The sequence below is a fragment of the Orcinus orca genome, chromosome 5 (genome assembly GCF_937001465.1).
Source record: "Orcinus orca chromosome 5, mOrcOrc1.1, whole genome shotgun sequence".
Lineage (NCBI taxonomy): Eukaryota > Metazoa > Chordata > Mammalia > Artiodactyla > Delphinidae > Orcinus > Orcinus orca.
This window is the reverse complement of record NC_064563.1, coordinates 96,769,235-96,789,053: the sequence shown is the minus strand read 5'-3', so window position 1 is coordinate 96,789,053 and position 19,819 is coordinate 96,769,235. Positions and strand designations below refer to the sequence as shown.

At 35.0% G+C, this 19,819-nt stretch overlaps 1 protein-coding gene across 3 annotated transcripts in view; it reads left to right on the top strand.

Annotated features, from left to right (window-relative positions):
* ALCAM (activated leukocyte cell adhesion molecule) overlaps positions 1–19,819 on the top strand; it is a 201,776-nt gene that overhangs the window by 167,633 nt on the left and 14,324 nt on the right. Inside the window, exons 10-14 of one of the 3 annotated variants that reach the window (XM_004272085.3) lie at positions 809–944; positions 1,052–1,185; positions 3,917–4,049; positions 6,168–6,206; positions 6,497–6,614. In XM_004272085.3, the coding sequence (XP_004272133.2) occupies positions 809–944; positions 1,052–1,185; positions 3,917–4,049; positions 6,168–6,206; positions 6,497–6,614 (560 nt within the window). Of the gene's footprint in view, positions 1–808; positions 945–1,051; positions 1,190–3,916; positions 4,050–6,167; positions 6,207–6,496; positions 6,615–19,819 lie in introns of all 3 variants that reach the window. The other 2 variants (XM_049710642.1, XM_004272086.3) reach the window with 2 other exon arrangements.

The window sequence follows — 19,819 nt, the reverse complement described above, 5'->3', positions numbered from 1 at the left end:
AGCTGCAGTCACTACTGTTGATTAAATACCTCATGTCAGTAGCGCCGATCAATATTGCCTGGCCATTGGTTAGTTGATGGAAATGGAAAAAAATTCGTAGTGAACAAATACCACATAATCTTAAGATTGTGTTTAGTTGTCTTCTTAAGAGCATTTCAATTTCTGGTAAATAGCATTATTTTCTGTCTATAAAATGATTTTCAAAATTAAATGTTGCATTTCCTTTGTTCATAGGAATTAGGATAGTAATCTGTTATTAAAGGTTTCTTTAAAAATCATTTTTGTCATAATTGCCATGGGTGTGTAATGGATCCCCTGTCTTGAAAACTGTCTCCTATAAAATGACTTTCGGTATTTATATCCATCATTGATTATGTAGCACAAGTCTCCGATATCTGTCAATTCAAATTCATCTACATTTACTATAAGGAGTAGCTACTATCAACTGAGAATTCTCCTGAATGTAAACACATTATATTATGCATATAATTAAGTCCTCATAACAATTCAATATGGTAAGATTACTACCCCATTTTACAAATAAGGAAACCAAGTCTCAGAAGTTTATGAACTTGTTCCAAATTATAAATTCAGTAAATGGAAGAGTCTGACGTAAAACTCTGATATGTCTAACTCTAAAAGTACAGAGGAAAAAAGAAATCTATTTTTGAAAGAATTTGAAGTTAAAAAAAGAAGCTTTCATTTTCATTAGACCCAGAAGTATAATTTTGGGTTTCATTATTATGTAATAAATACATGGAGAGTTATAATTGTGCCATGTAACATAATTAACTTTTTATTTAATCAGGATAACATCAGGCTTCGATCTAGCCCATCATTTTCTAGTCTCCATTATCAAGATGCTGGAAACTATGTCTGTGAGACTGCTCTGCAAGAGGTTGAAGGACTAAAGAAAAGAGAGTCATTGACTCTGATTGTAGAAGGTAATAAAATACGTGAGCACCAATTTAAATTTTTCTTTGAGAATTTAATATCTCTTTCTTTTATGATCTCAGTTCAACATCTTATTTTAAGTGTAATGACATTTTAGGAAAACCTCAAATCAAAATGACAAAGAAAACTGATCCCAGTGGACTGTCTAAAACAATAATCTGCCATGTGGAAGGTTTTCCGAAGCCAGCTATACAGTGGACAATTACTGGCAGTGGAAGCGTCATAAACCAAGCAAGTATTTGTCTTCTTGTTATGTGCTGAACTTGGTCCAATGTGGGGTTTTATTTAGGTACCTAAACTGTAGGCTAGCTTGTTATCAACATGAAATTTGCAGTATATTTTCAGAAGAAGCTTTTGTTAACTTCTTAATTTTCCCAAAGGAAGACCATAACTCAAAGAGAAATTTAAAATCATAGGGCCATGGAGAATGGAAGAATCATTTTGTTGTGGTCAATATCTGTTTTTTTTTTTTTTTTTTTTTTTTTTTTGCGTTACGTGGGCCTCTCACTGTTGTGGTCTCTCCCGTTGCGGAGCACAGGCTCCGGACATGCAGGCCCAGCAGCCATGGCTCGCGGGCCCAGCCGCTCCGTGGCATGTGGGATCTTCCCGGACCGGGGCACGAACCCGTGTCCCCTGCATCGGCAGGCGGACTCTCAACCACTGCGCCACCAGGGAAGCCCCTCAATATCTGTTTTTAAAAGGAAATAAATTAAGTGTTGTTCCATGATCATTAATTCCTGAAACTTGGGTGATTAAAGCAGTAAGGTATATGCTTTCCTGCATCATGAACTTCCACATCTGAGTATAAGTGGCCTCACTTATACTTTGCTTACTTATGCACATTAAGTGTTATTTCTTCTTGAAACTGGGCCCTGGGTTGTGGTGAAGAACATAGTATACTGTGAACATATGGTCTGATTTGCGTGTGCCAGGGCCAGAGTAAGGCTAGCTAAATATATAGTGTCTAGGTTGGTTCCTGCTGAACAAAAATATTCATAAAGTATTCATAAAATAAACAGTAATATTTGTACCTTTGTCACACCATTTTAGTTGGTAGTAGTAAAGGACTAAGAACTTATGAACACTACCATTAATTTTCTTTGACACACACACACACACAAAGATGAGAATATTGTCTATCACTAACAGTTCAGAGCTGTAATTCCATTAAATTGCCAGTCAGCTTGAGTTACTGATATACTTGTTAATTCCATTTTCTCTAAGACAGTCTTCATGTCCGTCTTCACAGTGCAGCCACCTAAAGACTCTTCAGGAATACCCAGATGTGCCATTTGATTGTTTGAATCTTCTGTGCTGCCTTCTTCCCAGCTTCAGACCCAGTTGAAGTCTGAGAAGGCATGCATAAACCAGAGTTTCAATATAAAGTTAAAATGTCCATTCTTTCTCTGTCTGGGGAAGTTGGGCTGCTGGTCCAGCTTATGCAATGTAGTTTTGCAGAGCAAGGTGAATTTTGGCTCTTTCACCTATGGGTGATGGATATAAATTTGCATAGCTCAAGTATGGAAGGTCCCCAAAGGAGTGGACACAAGCAAATGCCTCCTGATTTGGTTAAGTGCGATGCGGACACACAAGCAAGAGAACATGCCTGAGGAGGACAAAAAGGCTCTTGATTTCAGAAAAAAGACCTGAATTGCTGACAATGTACACATCTCTTTTTTGGCATAAAAAATGACTGTTTCTTTTCTATTCTTTTTTCTTTCTAGTTCAATTTAGTAATAATTACAGCAAAAATAACTTTTGGTACTGGGTAATGCAAACAAAGAAAATAGAAAAATAAGCATCTGGTAAATATTTGATGAATAAAAAGATACAAAGGTTTAAAAGGCCATCCTAGAAATAAGCAAATGTATTGTAGAGATAAACATAATAAAAACAAAGACTCAGTGAGAGTTATGTGAAAAATACTAGTGGAAAATGGAAAAGAAGCAGGTGAACTTACTATGAGGATAAAAATAATAATGCCATTCTTCATTGTCAAGAAGGACTGATTCTGGCCCACTAGGTGATATGTTATTTTTCTTGTCCTAGGTTTGTGCTGATACATCCATAATTTTTTATTTGTTCCCTCCTCAATCACATGGTGAATCTATTATTTTACAACTGCTGTTACTTGTGCCCCACCCCTACCCCAGGGGCTCCATGATGTCTCTAAGCATGAAGCTCTCTCCTGTCCTCAAGGCCTTTAAGATGTTGTTGAGGAGAAAGCACATTGAGAACAATACAGGATGTGGTGTGTATAATATGCCTCAGAAAAGAATACAAGTACATGCTTGCTTTAGTGGAGTTGGACTTAGGAGTCATGTCCTGGGGAAGAGATTAAAGTGAATTTTCTCTTATGTTTGAAGGAATTAAATGGCAGTGATGATCCTCATTAATACCTCACAAAAACCAAATGAACTTACCAGTCACTGAAAAAATAATCTATCCTCTGTATTTAGCTCAAGAAAATTGAGGAAAAAAATAGTCTTTTTCCCATGAGAAAACCATACATACATATGCACTTAGATATCATGGCTTAAGATAAAGGGATTCACCCCTGTAGTGAAGAACAATGACATAGTTTACAAATAGAATTAAATTCATGTTTATTAGGAGAAAATTGGTGATGAGTTAATCTCTAACTAATTATTTTGAGACAGGTACTATCATGTCAAAATAATGACTAACCTGAGCATCTATTGAAAAAGAAGAGTTTAATTGATTTAATTATTAGAATTAATAATAGAAGCATAAACAGAAATCCAGGTATGGATTCGCTACTCTTTTTCCTCCATGCTGTGGTTATAAACCTAAACTGGTTTTATCTATGACCTTACATGTACCCTTGAACACCAGATAACACGACAGAACACCACACCTATCCCATTTCATTCAATATTACTCTTTCTCATGTTTTTAATTCATTTCCATTTCTAAATCCATTTTCCTTTTCTTTTTCCAGACAGAGGAATCTCCTTATATCAATGGCAGGTATTATAGTAAAATTATCATTTCCCCTGAAGAGAATGTTACATTAACTTGCACAGCAGAAAACCAGCTGGAGAGAACAGTAAACTCCTTGAATGTCTCTGCTAGTGAGTATTTCATTTCTGGCATTAAAAATGTAAGAAAATTTGAAGTTATTCTTCATTAGTTTAAAATCTTCAATTCCATCTTCCTGTGCTGCATTATGGTAAGTTTTATTTATTTATTTTGCATTTGGTATCATCATCATAATGTTCTTCTTTTTTCTTTTTTCCTGGTATCCATTCTTGTACAATCCTTGTCTTGACAGTTAAATCATTTCATGTTTTATGGGTCAGAGACTTTATCTTGTACAGGAATATTTCCAAGATCAACAGAGGATAAGGACTAAGTTGCTCTTACTTAATCCATGTTTTGTGTTCAGAGTACAGATAATTCAAAGATTATCTGAAAACATTTCTGTAACAATTTTAATTTTGGTAATTTTTTAATTCCCCTTCATCTATTATTTTGCATTTCAATTCTTTGTAGTATTTATCCTATTCTTATTTTGCACAGGGATGCCACATGCTTAAAGTCGTTCAGCAAGTTGGTAGTAAAACTGATACCGGAATTCCTGAAATCTAGTTTCAAAAATTGATGCTTTTGAATATCATATTTGAATCATAGGTTACAAAAACAAACAAATGAGATTATCTCAGAGAAAGTGACAAAAAAAATTTGTCAATGTTGAAATCAAGTAATGGAAACATACCAGTAGCAGCTTCTTTATTTAATTTGAAATTATCTCTCATCTTCAATTCTGTAATTCTTTTTTTTGTCATGTCAGTCTTAAATCAGGGCTGGCTTAGAATGAGGCTCAGTTCTGGACAAGATGCTAACTGACCCTACAAACCTTCATTCTTCAGTCAGTTGGAATCCTGTATGTGACATTAGCAGGATAAAGATATACTAGATAGGAATTAGCTGGAGCTAGGAGAAAATAATTATCTAAAGATAATGGTCCTTAACAGAATATGACTGGAATTTAAAAGCCTTTTGGATTGACAGGAGAAAAGAACCAAACGAACATAACTCTAAAATAGGAGTACTGACTTCTCTGAATTCAATTCAGTGAGTATTGATTTGTCCTACCTAAAAAGAGAACTTATCCTTTCTTCCTGAACACAAGTCTCTCTTTTTATTCTAACCCATCGAATAGTGGTTTTCTAGACCTTGCAGTGGTTTGATCAACATCTAATACCGTCATTTTCAAGTTCACTGAGCACCGAGAAATTCCAATATAGTATGTATGAGGAGGGGTCTAGGAATCTGCATTTTAACAAACATCACTGGAAGTTCTGATGCAAGCCCATGTGCATAGAAGAATATTTATTTAGTCTAATATTAGATGATAATCCACCACAGTGACAATCCTTAACATGGGCCAGGAGCACGGCACTATCAGAGTCACTTGGAGGGCTTTTACAAGCATCAACATACATTGCCCCTTCACCTCTGAGACGTCCCCAGTTTTGTTTTGATGTGTTTTTTTTTTTTTTTTTTTTTTTGCGGTACGCGGGCCTCTCACTGTTGTGGCCTCTCCCGTTGCGGAGCACAGACTCCGGACGCGCAGGCTCAGCGACCATGGCTCACGGGCCCAGCCGCTCCGCGGCATGTGGGATCCTCCCAGACCGGGGCACGAACCCGCGTCCCCTGCATCGGCAGGCAGACTCTCAACCACTGCGCCACCAGGGAAGCCCACGTCCCCAGTTTTAACCTCCACCCCTACCACTTTGAGAATGTCTCAGTGGCAAATCCCTGACACTAGAGGATGAAAATGAATTCTCCTCCATTGAGGTCAGAAAATTGGAAAAAGTTGAGAAACACTACATTGAAGATTTCATACACTGCAACTTGTTTCTCTTAAAAAAGAAGTCCTATTAAAAGGTGGTAGATAGTGGGGAAATTAATATGGATTTCAGATCAATACTATAGCTTGTCAGTTGTGAAGTTATCTGTGGTAGATTAATACCTTTGCAGTTTTAACTACTCTCCTTTCTTTAAAACAAGATGAATTTCTTTGTAGGGAAGTTCACACTCTATTAAGTGTAAATTTTTTTCTACCCTTAGCTGTAGAATAGATATTTTATCTTTGAGTATTTTTACATCATACTATAATGGTAAAGGTGACTTTCATATATCAACAAATTTTGTTTTTAATTTCATATTAACATTTTTCATTTCAGTAAGTATTCCAGAACACGATGAGGCAGACGAGATAAGTGGTAGGTACTATGCTGCCGACTCTTCTTCCTTGACTATCCGCTCAAGATTTATGAAGTGTCATTGTATAAGTAATTTTCTTAGCTGTCACAATTTTGACTTGAATTAAAATAGCAAATGAGACAAGAGAGTAAGAATGCTAAAATTTTACTCCTTTAAAAGCACAAGTTTGCATGTTACTCTTAGTAGGGAGCCTCAGTCATTTTTAATAAGAAATAATAACTAGATTGACGTATTTTCACAAATGCTTGGCATTGTCTGTAATTGCATGGGCTTTTCTTTTTTGTTGTAGATGAAAACAAAGAAAAGGTGAATGACCAGGCAAAACTAATTGTGGGAATCGTTGTTGGTCTCCTCCTCGCTGCCCTAGTTGCTGGTGTCGTCTATTGGCTGTACATGAAGAAATCAAAGTAAGTTGTAGAAAAAAGATCTTCATTGTTCATTGACTTTCCCTGGGAGAAAATACAGTGTGTTCATTATGCTCATTTCAGCTGGGCATGTAATTTCTATAATAGGAAAGACATATCCCCCAAATCAGGCTGATCATGTTTTGTCTTCAGCTCACTGTGACTATATTACCAAGACTGGGGACACAGCCTGGAGTGATTTCACCTGTGTCCCCTTATTTTTCTCAGTCAGTGGTCTGAATTCAATTATCTGATTTTTTTCCAATGCTTAGGTAGATTTTTAAAAGGCACGTAGTGCCTAAAAGTCAGGCATTATAAACAGTTTGGCTGAGGTTGCTGGAGATTAAGGAAAAGCGGTGAGTACATCCTGCAGGGACAGCTGGGTGTCTTTGCAGTGACAGGTCTGGCCAGCAGTGCAAGTGTTGGTGAGGTAGAGCCATCTTGTTGTCACTACTTCTCTATTCTACTCAGGTCACTTTGTTCCATAGAAGAATCTAATTCAGGGAAAAAGTCATCATTATGTTGTCTTGAGTTTTAAAACAATGATTAGACAAAGTACCAAGATTACTTTAAAAATGATTTAGATGGTGTTTAAAGATTATTAGAGTCATGAAATAATACATATGGTATCAACCTCACAAATCATCTAACAGTGGTTTATAATGAAAATCCGGTTGACCAATGAAGATTCTTAACATACACACATGCCTAGTATTCCTCATTGCCCCAGCTCTGACCCTAGGTTCAGATGCAACTGGTCAAAGATGCAATTCTAGCATTGCAGTTTTTAAAAGTTCCATTGGTGATTATGTGGTGTACCCCTGGTTTCAAACATGGGTTTCAAACTCCTGTATCTAATAAATGAGGAAATGGAATTTTGCAAGGGGATATGTATAGCTAGTGGCAACTTTAGACTTTATTTTATATTTTCTTGATGTCTTGATATAACCCCTTTCAACAACTCAGGTAAGTTAACTTAAAAGAAAATCAAAAGAAAAAACAGACTCAATCAGATCCATGATCTCACCCTGTAAAGATACAAATGTCAGTGAAGTAATATTTGAATGGAGCTGCCATCAAATGGAGGCAGTGGCTCAGAATTTTTAAAGTCACGTGATGTGAGCATGTACCGAGTTATATTTCGTTCTCACAATCCATCTCTGAAGTAGGTACTCTTATTATACATATTTTACATTGGAAAAAACTAAGGCAAAGAATGGTTAAATGACTTGCTTGAGATTACACAGTTGTAAGGGATAATTATATTCGATTTAAGGCAGTGATATTTTAGAATCTTTGTGCTTAATTACTAGTTCTTATTTTCTCTTGTTATGCCTTACTTTTTCTCTTTTTCAGTCACATAAGGCAGAAACACATTGCTGTTGTGTGTTGTAGTTGATATACATGTCCACTCACACTAGGGCACAGTCAGTTCTAATCTTGGCACTTCAGTCCTCAATCTTGAACAGTCTGCACTATCACTTGATAACAAATGTGGGTTTTTTCTCAGCGAAAATTTTACCTACAAACACTTCATGTTGCTTTGTGCCCATGATTTCCATGGAAAATTTAGAAGATTGCCTGTACTACGTAAAAGAAAGGAAGTGCAAAGAGTTGCCCAGAGGTGGTATCTATCTTACAGAAATTCTCCTTCTGTGTGTGTTCCCTGACTATCAAAATCTTATCCTACCTTTATAATCCACAGTGAGGTGCTCACAAATCTAACAGCTTGGCCTCTAGGGTATTTTGGTTTTATTTATTTAGGGTTTCTGATGCACTCCAAAGTAATTTTATTTCTTAAAAGAATGAAAATAAAATTTCTCTGTATCCTGGAATTGAGCTGAAAAATAAACAGCAGTCCTCTACATTATGTTCAAATGAATGTTAAGTTCTTGGAGCTCCCCCAGCATCCTTAGTCATCCTATTCTGATTGCCAATGTCTCATCATACCCTGTTTGTCGTCCTATGAATAGAAAAAAATTGGGTGTGTGTTTTTTGTTTTTTTGGTTATGTCATTTGTCATTACCATACGGTAACCCAAAATTAAAATCATGGGTAAAAACATACTGGACATTTAGCTTCATAGTGTCTTTAGGTTAAGGGTTAAGACTTCATGCATTTCCTTTAAAGTACTTCATTAAATTAAGTGCTTATTTTACCATCTGACATGAACATCTGTCTAAATAACTGTTATTTAATTGAAAAGTGCACCAACTTTTCTAGTGTCAGTATTATTGGTAATCAAAATAATAAATTTCAATTCTTACCCCAAGCATCAAAATGTTTTTATTAAGAATTTGCAGAACTTTTCAGATTTTCTAAGTGCTTCACATTTCTAACTAGTTATTCTTTCTACTGCCCTCTGAGATAAGCAAGCACTTTTGCTATATGAGTTATTGTTAACACCTGTGTCCAGAGTAAGTGCTTCAGGGTAAGAATTGCTAAGTCTATTTTTGGGTCTACTATACTCTCTTTTTTTTCTTCTAGATAACTTCACCTTTACAAATCAATATGAGAGTTTCATTTCTGTCTTAGCTTAATTCATCACCATTTCACGTGGATATGAGAGATTTTTAATAAAGATATGGTCCATACTTTTTCCGCAGATACCTAAAGAAATATACCCTTGTGTCTACCATCCTGCAAAATAATACCATCAACAATCTTAGTGAGTCACCCATTATTGCAAACAACTTTGAGCCACAATTATATTAGTTCTTTGCATTGGCAATTTAAAAAGCCAGTGGAGAGAGAAATGAGGGAAACAATCTTTTATACCCAAGTAGAATTTAAGAATACATTTGTTAACATACCTAGTGGCTACTCAAATAACATGCACTCCCCATTCCATTAATATGAGATACATATTTTTATATCTATTTTAAATATGGAAAGGATATGCTTAGCAGTTGTGCTTGACACTGTGATATGGTATATTCATTGCAGAATAAGGGCTCATGATTCCTCAGCTGTTTTGATTCATATAACTTCTCACTGGAATTTTTTTTTTTTAATTTGAGATATTTTGATAGTGAGAATGGATGACTCCAATCATTTCCTGTGTATGTAGGGTATTAACTGACAGTTCCAGGCAAAAGGTATTAATTGACTAAACCCAGTTCATATCTAGTTGTTTAACAGATAGGAAACATTAAAGACCTAGAGATAATTCAATGACTTTTTAAATTATTTACTCCCTTTCTCTCCATCCTGTTCTCTGAACATTGTTTTTATATCTGCAGGAAGTTGAATGTTACTATTTGAGTTTGAAATTCTCTCCTGCATATCTTATATTACAAGAATTAATGAAAAATTAAGAGTCAAAGATAAAGGAAAAATGTAAGGTAGCATGATGTAGCCACAAACTTATTCAGAACGGTATTAAAACCATAATTTCCAGGTTGGTTGCATTTAAGAGACCCTTGACCACCACCATCCTTCTTATCACTAAACTGGAAGTAAGCATTAACCAGACATTTGTAATCTCAAAATACACATTGTGTGAATACTGGAAGTTTACCAAGAGATTTATCTTTTGCAACTGTGGAACTCATGACTATTTTCATGAAGTTTTTGTACAATATGTAGGCAATACGGAAGTCTAAAAATCACAAATATCTTTTGTCAGTTTTGCCTTTTATAATGCTTTACTATTCTACTGTCTTAGGAAAAAAAAAAAAAGACAGTTCTAAATTGGCAAAAGATTAAAGAAGACTGCCTATAACCCCCAAACTTCAAGAAATACTGTTAAATTAAGGCTTTCTAAAACGCTTATTAGTATCTCTTAATATATGGAACAGGATCTTGCAAGAAAGTTGATTTTAACTGAATTCTATTTCCAATCAATACTCTGTCTAAAATCAAATATATGTTCCCATGAGGGAACTTATTCAGACTCCCTGCTGAATAAGTTGAAAATATAGTGCTGAAGGACCATTTGTAGCACATTTTGAGTGACTTTCCTCATTTATTACTATGTAAGCATCTTCTTCTCTTTTTGTACTTTTACTCAAATCCTCAAATTTTAATGAGGTAAATTTAATAAGGTAACCATATTTCATAGTATCTAAAGCTCAGTGAGTGTAATCTGCCTAAGATAACACATGCAATATCTTATTCCATATCCCATATAAACTTTCAAATATATTTTGCTGCCTCACCAGGACTTCTTTGGAATTGAAACTTCATCTCTGACTTTGATTGCCTGCTAGCATTTAATATAGTGCTAGGGGTGGAAGGGTGTGCTCTCAAGTGCAGGGCTGATGTGGCCTCTCACCTTGTATTAGACGTCAAGCTAATCCAAATTTTCGTTTCTTTTTCCTTCCCTACCCATAGCTTGGCAGGCAGCCAAAAGAAGGAAGAAAAGAAAATGCCCCATTATTCTATCAAAGCATAAACAACAGGGGAGACTAGAGGGGAAATAAGATAATGTGGAAATGCTGGAGTCCCCCTTTAGTCAATCACAAGGTCATTGGCCACCCAGAGGGCAGAACCATTCATGGCCCTGCCCTCTCCTACTACACGTGAACTGAAACATTTCCAGAGGAAAGAGATAGCATCAAAACATAATGTTTTCAATTTTTATCTCTTCTAGCATTTCACTTTATTTTTTTTAATTTCATGTGTTTGGTTTAATTATTGTTTCAAAGGTGAAGGGAAATCCTGTTCCTCAAGCATCTGCCTCTGCCTAGGCTGTGTTAGCACATTACCCACCTAAAGGAAACACTTTGAACGATGATGCTGAATACATGCCAGTGGCATCCTGCTTTCATGCATATTCAGTACTGTTACATTTATTTTGATCTACTGATACTTTACATAATGGTGGTTCCCATATTTACTATTGCCCAAGTGAAAGCCATTTTCTATTTTTCACTGAAGACATTAGGAAATCTATTTTAATGGAGAGTTTCTTTGGAGAGTCTTAGAAATGCTAAGGATATCAAATTGAAACTTGTAATAAGTCCAACTATTTATTCTTCTTTGTTTCCTTCTTCAAACCCAGAAATTGCTGACAACTGTCTTTCTAAGATGCAGTGGTTAGAGCCCTCCTCTCCTCCTCTAGCTCTTTATTAAGCTTGGCCCAGGAGGAAACTTACTTTGCTGAGAGCTGTGACCAGGGAAGAAAGAAAAATAACTATTCTCATGGGTATGACCCTAATTACCTGCACAGGTATCAATGGCTGGTTTGCTGAAAGTGGCAATTCCACACTGCCAGGGTCCCAGTCTTAAATACCCATAGTCCTGGTGCCCTTCTGTGCTGTGTCTCAGGCATGCTATAAATGAGAAATCACAGAAAATGCCCCTCTAAATGAGGAAGTGATAATAGTTCCTCATGTTGCCTCTGAGTTTTCAAATTTGTTATACATATGCCTACACTTGGGAAACCTAAAGTCTTATGAACTCTTTCATGTGTGAATTATTTTACAGGGGTATTGTTTTTATTTTCCAAATATACATTTCTGTTATAACACTTTATGTATCTTTTCAAATGACACTGCATTCCAGGATTGTGATGTACTGGTTATGTGTGCAACTCCTATCCACCTTCACTTTTCCTATCTCCTTCATCCCCCTCTAACCTATTTGTTAGCTGAGATATAATTGACGTATAACAATGTATAAATCTAAGGTGTACCACATGTTGATTTGATACATTTATATACTGCAATATGATCTCTACTGTAGCATTAATAACACCTCCATCCAGTCTCTTAGCAACTCTGAAGCATTAAAATAAAGGCACACTGGGCTTCCCTGGTGGCGCAGTGGTTGAGAGTCCGCCTGCCGATGCAGGGGGCACGGGTTCGTGCCCTGGTCCGGGAAGATCCCACATGCCGCGGAGCGGCTGGGCCCGTGAGCCATGGCCGCTGAGCCTGCGCGTCAGGAGCCTGTGCTCCACAACGGGAGAGACCACAACAGTGAGAGGCCCGCGTACCGAAAAAATTAAATAAATAAATAAAGGTACACTTAGAAGACACCACTAGATTAGTTCCCTACTTCCTTTCAAGGAGATCTAGAAACAAGTTTATGGTACTGGGGAAAATCTCACAAAAATGTTTAAGAATCTTCTAAAAAGTTATTTAAAAGCAACTTGAACCTTTAATAGCCCTGCACTTACAGAAATAACACAGAAGGGGAGTTGAGAGCGAGGACTGAACTCCCTTTGGCCACTCAGTAGCTATGTGGCCTGGGCAGCTGTCCATTACTCACCATCAGTTTTGTGAGTCCCTGTCACCTGCTGGGGTCTTTCACATACACTATACATTTATCCTCACACCAGCCCTGTGAGTAGATCCTATTGTCCCCTATTTACAGAAGGGCAAGCATCTTAAGAGGAGGGACTTGTCCAGGGACTTGCAGCTAAGTCTTGACACATGAGGATGAGAACCCAGACTCACTGACCCCAAGGTCAAGACTCTTCTCTCTGCCTCACTAGTTAGAGAGTCTTCCAATATTAATTTATTGTGATTCTATTATTTAAATTTTATCTCATTTAAAGTTATAAAAAAAAAGCTGACTGATTGAGAACATTTAAGACAAATAATTGTAACAATTTTTATTTTAACCCAAGTGCTCGTTATTAATGCCTTAACCTCATCCCTCAAATCAGTTGACTGAAAAAAAAATGTTGACTGAAAATATTGCTAAAGGGAATGGTTTAAATAAATTTTTGTTCTCTTCCAGTAGTAGATGGAAATCTAACCTGCTTTCAAATCTCTGAAATTTCCCCAAATTAAAAAGGACACTTCCATAAAATTATATTATTTTTACCATATCAATCTCAAAACTGAGCCCAAAAGTAATCAGAATAATTTTTAGAGGCTTTTCCCTGCAAGAGAGAGTGGACTCTCAGTAACAAAAATGGAGAAATTCATTAAAAATTCCAAGTAAATCTTATATACGTAGAGTCAGTGAATACCCCTTCCCCCAGCAGCAACACTATTTTTATTTCTATTTAGTACATTTCACAGTGGTTAACACTTAGCTTATTTGTATAACCTGGCACAGGGCTGGGAAGCCAGACTGCTGGATCTTGAATCCTGGTTTTGCTACTTGCTAGCTCTATGACCACAAGCAAGTTTATTAGTCTCAATGTAAAACAGAGATATCCTAAGGCTAAAATAATTTAATACCTATGCAGCACTTAGAACAGTGCCTGGCACATTAAGGCATTATAAGAGTGTTAGCAGTTATGATTTTGGAGGGTGAAATTAAGAAAAGAAGGGAGATTGTTTTTACTTTTGTTTTGTAACTTTAAAATAAGAAAAATATCAGTTTGAAGTTACTCAGCTCTTATTCTACAAATATGTTTCATGTTGCTCTTAACAAACGCTTTTTTGTAATGCCAGACTGAGAGCAGTGATTCTTAGCCTGATTTTACCTGAAAGGTATGCTGAAAGATATTATGATTTGCCCTGAATACCACAGAATTCCTTCGAGGGAATTCTAATCACTCCTTTCCTCTGAGTACCTCCTTCTTTTATTTGACAGAATTTGGTAAAATCACAGAAACCACTTTTCATCCCTAGACAAATACTAAATCCACCTAGAAAGTAAATAGTATTGGAAATGGAAAAGGTATCCAGATTCTCATTGTACTTTTTGCCTGGTTCTTTCAATCCCTGGCCATAAGGATCATGTTTTAGCTTTTCGCTGTATAATGTTGTTATATTAAGGTAAAACTCGCTTACATTAAATATGCAATTAAATCTGTTTTGATAAATTTATACACCTTTGTAACCATTATTCCAGTCATGATATAGAGCATCCCATCACCTCAGAAAGTTCCCTTGGAATTCCTTCCTGTCCAGCCCTGCCATCCTTTTTCCCTTAGGCAACCACTATGCTGATTGTTATCACCAGAGATTACGTTTTCTTAATCTGGAACCTAACATAAATGGAACTATACAGAATGTACTCGTATCTGGCTTCTTTCCTTTAACACAGTGTTTCTGAGATATCAATACATGTATTAATGATTTAATTGTTTAGAATTGCTGAGTAGTGGTCCGTTGTTAGAATATATCACATTATTTTAATCCATTCTCTTATCTATGGACACTTGGATAGTTTCAAGCCAGTATGGGCTGTCATGAATAATATGGCTAAAACCAACTTTCTATATAAGCATTTTTCGTGGGCATATGTTTTCATTCTCTTGGGCAAATACCTAGAAATGGAACTGCTAGGCTGTAGGGTAGATACTTGTTCATGAGAAATTGCCAAACAGCTTTCTCAAAGTAGTTGTCCTATTTGCAGCCCCACCAGCAATACATAAAGTGTCAGTTCTTTTACATCTTTGCATAAATTTGGTGGTGTTGTTCTGTTTAATTTTAGCCATTCTAGGAGGTGTGAAATGATATCTAATTTTGGGTTTAACTTGCATTTCCCTGAGACCTAATGATTTTAAGCTCCATGTACTTATTGGTGAGCTTCTTTTGTACAGCGACTATTCAAATCTTTTGCCTATGATTTTATTGTTATTTGTCTTATGTAATTGCTCTGTAAGGGTTCTTTACATATTCTATATCAAAAACCTTTGTTATATATTGTAAATATGTTGTCGAAGTCTGTGGCTTGATTATTCTTTTCTTAATGCTGTCTTTTGATGAGCAGTTTTTAATTTTGATGAATAACAACTTATCAGTTTTTTCCTATTATATTTACTGCTTTCCGTGTCCACTCTACAAAATCTTTGCTTATTCCAAAGTGGAAAAGATATTTTTCTGTGTCTTTTTCTAGAAATTTTATAGTTTTACATTTGAGTATATATCTGCTATTTTGTGTGTGGTGCAAGATAAAGTTAGTTTATTTGCTTGTTTTATGCTATATATATATATATATATATATATATATATATATAGCATATACATATCAAGTCATTCTAGCACCATTGGTTAAAAAAACTTCCTTTTGGCCTTGGCACATTTGTCATCCTCATCTTCATCCTCATCATCATAATAGTCCTTCAACTTTGATGTTCTGCTTGTGTTAGTAATTTTATATCTTTGTGTTTCCATATAAACTTGAGCAACTTGTTACTTTCTACCTCCCCCCCACCCCAATTTTTAAAGCTTCGTGAGACTATGGTTGCTTTGAATTTCTAGATAAGTTTGGGTATACTTAACATCTTAAAAATATTTAGTCTTCCAAACCATGACTATCCTATATCTCTCCATTTACTTAAATATTTTCCTTTTTTTCTTAGCAATATTTTATAAATTTTAATGTAGACATTTGATATGTCTTATAAAGTTCATTCTTATGTTTTATGTACTTTGCAGCTATTATAAATGCAATTATTCTGTGAGTTTTATTTTCCATTTTAATATTAGAATATAGAAATATAATTAATTTTTGCTGTTGAAATGCATACAACCATCTTCCTAAATTCACTTGTTCTGTTAGTTGTTCTGTGAATTCCTTAAGATTTCTATGTAAACAATCATTTTATCTGCAAATAGAAATAATGTTACTTCTTTTCTTCCATTTCATATGCTTTTTATTTATTTATTTTTTTGCCCTCATAGAGACTTTCAATACAATGTTGAATAGAAATGTGGAGAGCAGACATCTTTACATATTCTCAATCTTAGAGATTGAATTGTTCAGTATTTGCCATTATGTATGATATTAGCTGTACGTTTTTCATATTTGCCTACTCAGAGTTAGTTAAGGGTAGTGTCCTCCAGACTGCCATGTCTGCCCAAGACTTCTGACTCCAGCTGCAAGGAATTAGGGTCCAAATACTTAGTTAGAAGAGTTCACATAAGACTACCCTCATTTCTGCTATCAACTCAAGCTTGGGGTTTTGCAAAACCACCCTCAGGTTTGATAATTTGCTAGAATACTCACTGAACTCATGGTTATATTCATTACAAGTAAAGGATACATTAAAATTGACTAAGAGAAGAGAAGTGCAGGGCAGAGTCTGGGAGGATTCTAAATGTGAAGTTTCCTTTGTCCTCAGGGACCTGTTACTCTACTGGCCTCAATGAGTGGCAAAAGCATGGAGTATTGCTGATCTGAGAAGTTCACCTGAACTTCAGTGTCCAAAGTTTTTGTTGAGACTTCATTACATGGGCATGATTGATTGATTAATTATCCATGTGGTTGAAATCAATCTCCAGCCTCTCCCTTCCCCAGATGTCAGGCTGATATCAAATGGCCCAAAGCTCCCATCCTAAACTGTATGATTGTTCTTTCAGGTGTGGCCAGTCTCCACCCCAAGATGATTGGGTGTTGATGGCCCTGCCCTGAGACATCTCCTCAGCATAAACTATCAGGTGTGATCCAAGAAGCCCCCCACAAATAAGAAAGCCACTCCTATCACTCAGAAAATTCTAACTATTTAGAGATTATCTCCCAGGAACTGAGCACAAAGGCCAGACCTCTCTTTGGGCAAGGCCAAATTCCTTCCAACACAATGTCCTTTAACAGGTTGAAGAAATTTTTTAATATTCTTAGATTACTAAGAGTTTCTATCGCAAATCATTGTTGAATTTTCTCAAATGCCATTTCTATATCTACATCTATATTATATTCTATCTATATCTACATTATTTCTAAAAATAATCATATTGTTTTCTCATATTTTTTATTCTGATACAATGGTAAGTTACATTGATTGATGATTGAATGTTAAGCCAATCTTGCATTCCTGGAAAAAATCCCACTCTATTATGATGTATCATAATTTATATATATATTGATGGATACTATTTGCCAATGTTTCATTAAGGATTTTTTTGTCTACATTCATGAGGAATATTGTTCTGTAATTTTCTTAATTTATGTTTTGTTCCTTTATATCATATATCATATATCATGTATCGTCTTTTTAGGGAACTTTCAATTTTCTTGATGATTTCAAATAACTAACTTTTTGCTTTGTTTTTATTGCTTATTTTCAATTTAAATTGTTTTTTGCTCTTGTCATTACTATTTTCTTTCTTCTAGTTATTTAGAGTTTGACTTGCTTTTCTTTCTCTAATTTCATGAAGTAAATGAAAAATTTAGATCACTGATGTTAGCATTTCTTTTTTTATAACTTAAGCTTTTAAAATTTTAATCTCCCTCTCAGCAATGGGTTAGCTGCATTCCACAAATTTCAGTATGTTATATTTTCATATTTACTCAGTTCAAAATATTTTTATATTCCTCTTGTGGTTTCTACTTTGGAGCCATGTAACTAGAACTCTATTAACTTCAAAACATTTCTCATCTAATTCCATTTTGTTCAGACAGCCTAGTCTGTATGCTTTTAGTCTTTTGAATGCATTGAGGTTTTTCTTGTTTTTGTTTTTGTTTTTTTTTGGCCTAGCATGCAGGCATGCAGTATTTCCAGGTGGATGCTACTCCACACTTGAAAATACTTGTATGGTGGCTGATGGGTAGAGTGTTCTATAGTATATTATGTTAAAGTAGATAATAGTTTGTTTCAATCCTCTTATTCTTATAGATTTTTTTCAAATTATATGAAATCACTTCACATATAATGCATTGATAAGAAAGTTACAAGCATACATTTCCAGTACTAGAGCTAGCCCAGTACTAGTTATTTCATTATGATCATGCTTACTGAATTTTAGTCCATTTACCCTATCAGCTACTGAGAAAGATCTGTTAAATTCTCTAATATTGTATATTTGGCTATTTCTCCCTTTAGTTCTGTCACTTTTTGCTTTAGGCTTTCATTAGGAACATACACTAACAATTGTTGTGACCTGCTTATGTATTGAACCTGTTATAATTATTAAATGTCTCTCATTATGGTTGTAATACTCCTTGTGTTGAATTTTACATTGCCAGATATTAATATAGCCATACTGTTTTCATATGCTTACAGTGTACATGTGTATCTTTTTCTACCCTTTTATTTTCAGTTATCTCTTTATATTTAAAGTGCATCTCATGTACAGAGAGACTGATCAAACTATGACTCCCAGGCTGCTGCTTAATTTCATAAATAAAGTTTTATGGTAGCACAGCCGTGCCCATTTCTTTACATGTTACCTGTGTTGTTTTATGCTGCAAAGCCAGAAGAGTTGAAACAAATCCATGTGGCCTGCAAGACTAAGATATTTATTATCCGGACCTTTCAGAAAAAATCTTAACCCCTTGTATACAGCATGTAGTTGAGTCTTCATTGTTTATTATAGTCTGACAATTTTTACTTTATAATTGGAGGATTTAGCCAAGTCACATTTTACTTAATTATTGATATATTTACATTTAAGACCACCAGCTCCCTATTTGTTTTCTAGTTGTCCTCTGTTTCTCTTTTCCTGCCTTCTTTTGAGACACTCCAATAAGTTTTAGTATTACATTTTAATTTATCTACTGGCCTTTTAACTATATGTCTTTGTATTCTTTTATTGTGGTTGCTCTAGGAATTTCAATAAGAACTCAGTTTATAACAGTCAACTTATGTAATAGTCTAAAACCCCAAAACATTATAACTTCATTTATCCTCCTCCATATAATTGTAGTGTGAGGTTTATAATGTATGCAGTTGTAATGGATATGACAACAAGAGCAAAAAAGATGGAAGAGGTTAAATGAAAATACAATTTTTCAAAGGTCATATATAATGCTATATATATAGCATTAAATAGTTGGTTGTCTTTGTAAAAAAATTTTAATAGTATTTTATATTTTAGCACATATACAATCTATATTCATTCTTTCTTATATATCTGAGTTTCCATCTAGTATCATTTTCCTTCAACCAAAGAACTTTCTTTAATACTTCTTTTAGCACAGGTCTGCTAGTGATAATTTTTCCCAGTTTTCTTTTATTCAATTTAACATGTCTTTATTTTGCTTTTGATTAAAATATATTTTTACTAGATATAAAATTCTAGTTTGAGGGTTTTTTTCCAGCATTTTAAAGATGTTGAATTAACTTTGTTATGCATTGTTTTCTTGATGAGACATCAGCTGCTTTTCATGTCATTGTTCCCCTGAACAAATTTTCTACAGCTACTTTCAAATCATTGTCTTTATATTTGCTTTCAGTTACTTTCAGTATGATGTAATTAGATGTGTTTTTCTTTTTATCATTCCTCCTTGGGAGCTGCTGACCATTTTGGATGCAAGTTAATGGACGTCAACAAATCTAGGAATATTTTTCATTGTTTCTTCAAATATATTTTATGCCGCAATTCTCTTTTGCTTCTCCTACTGGGACTCCAATTACACAT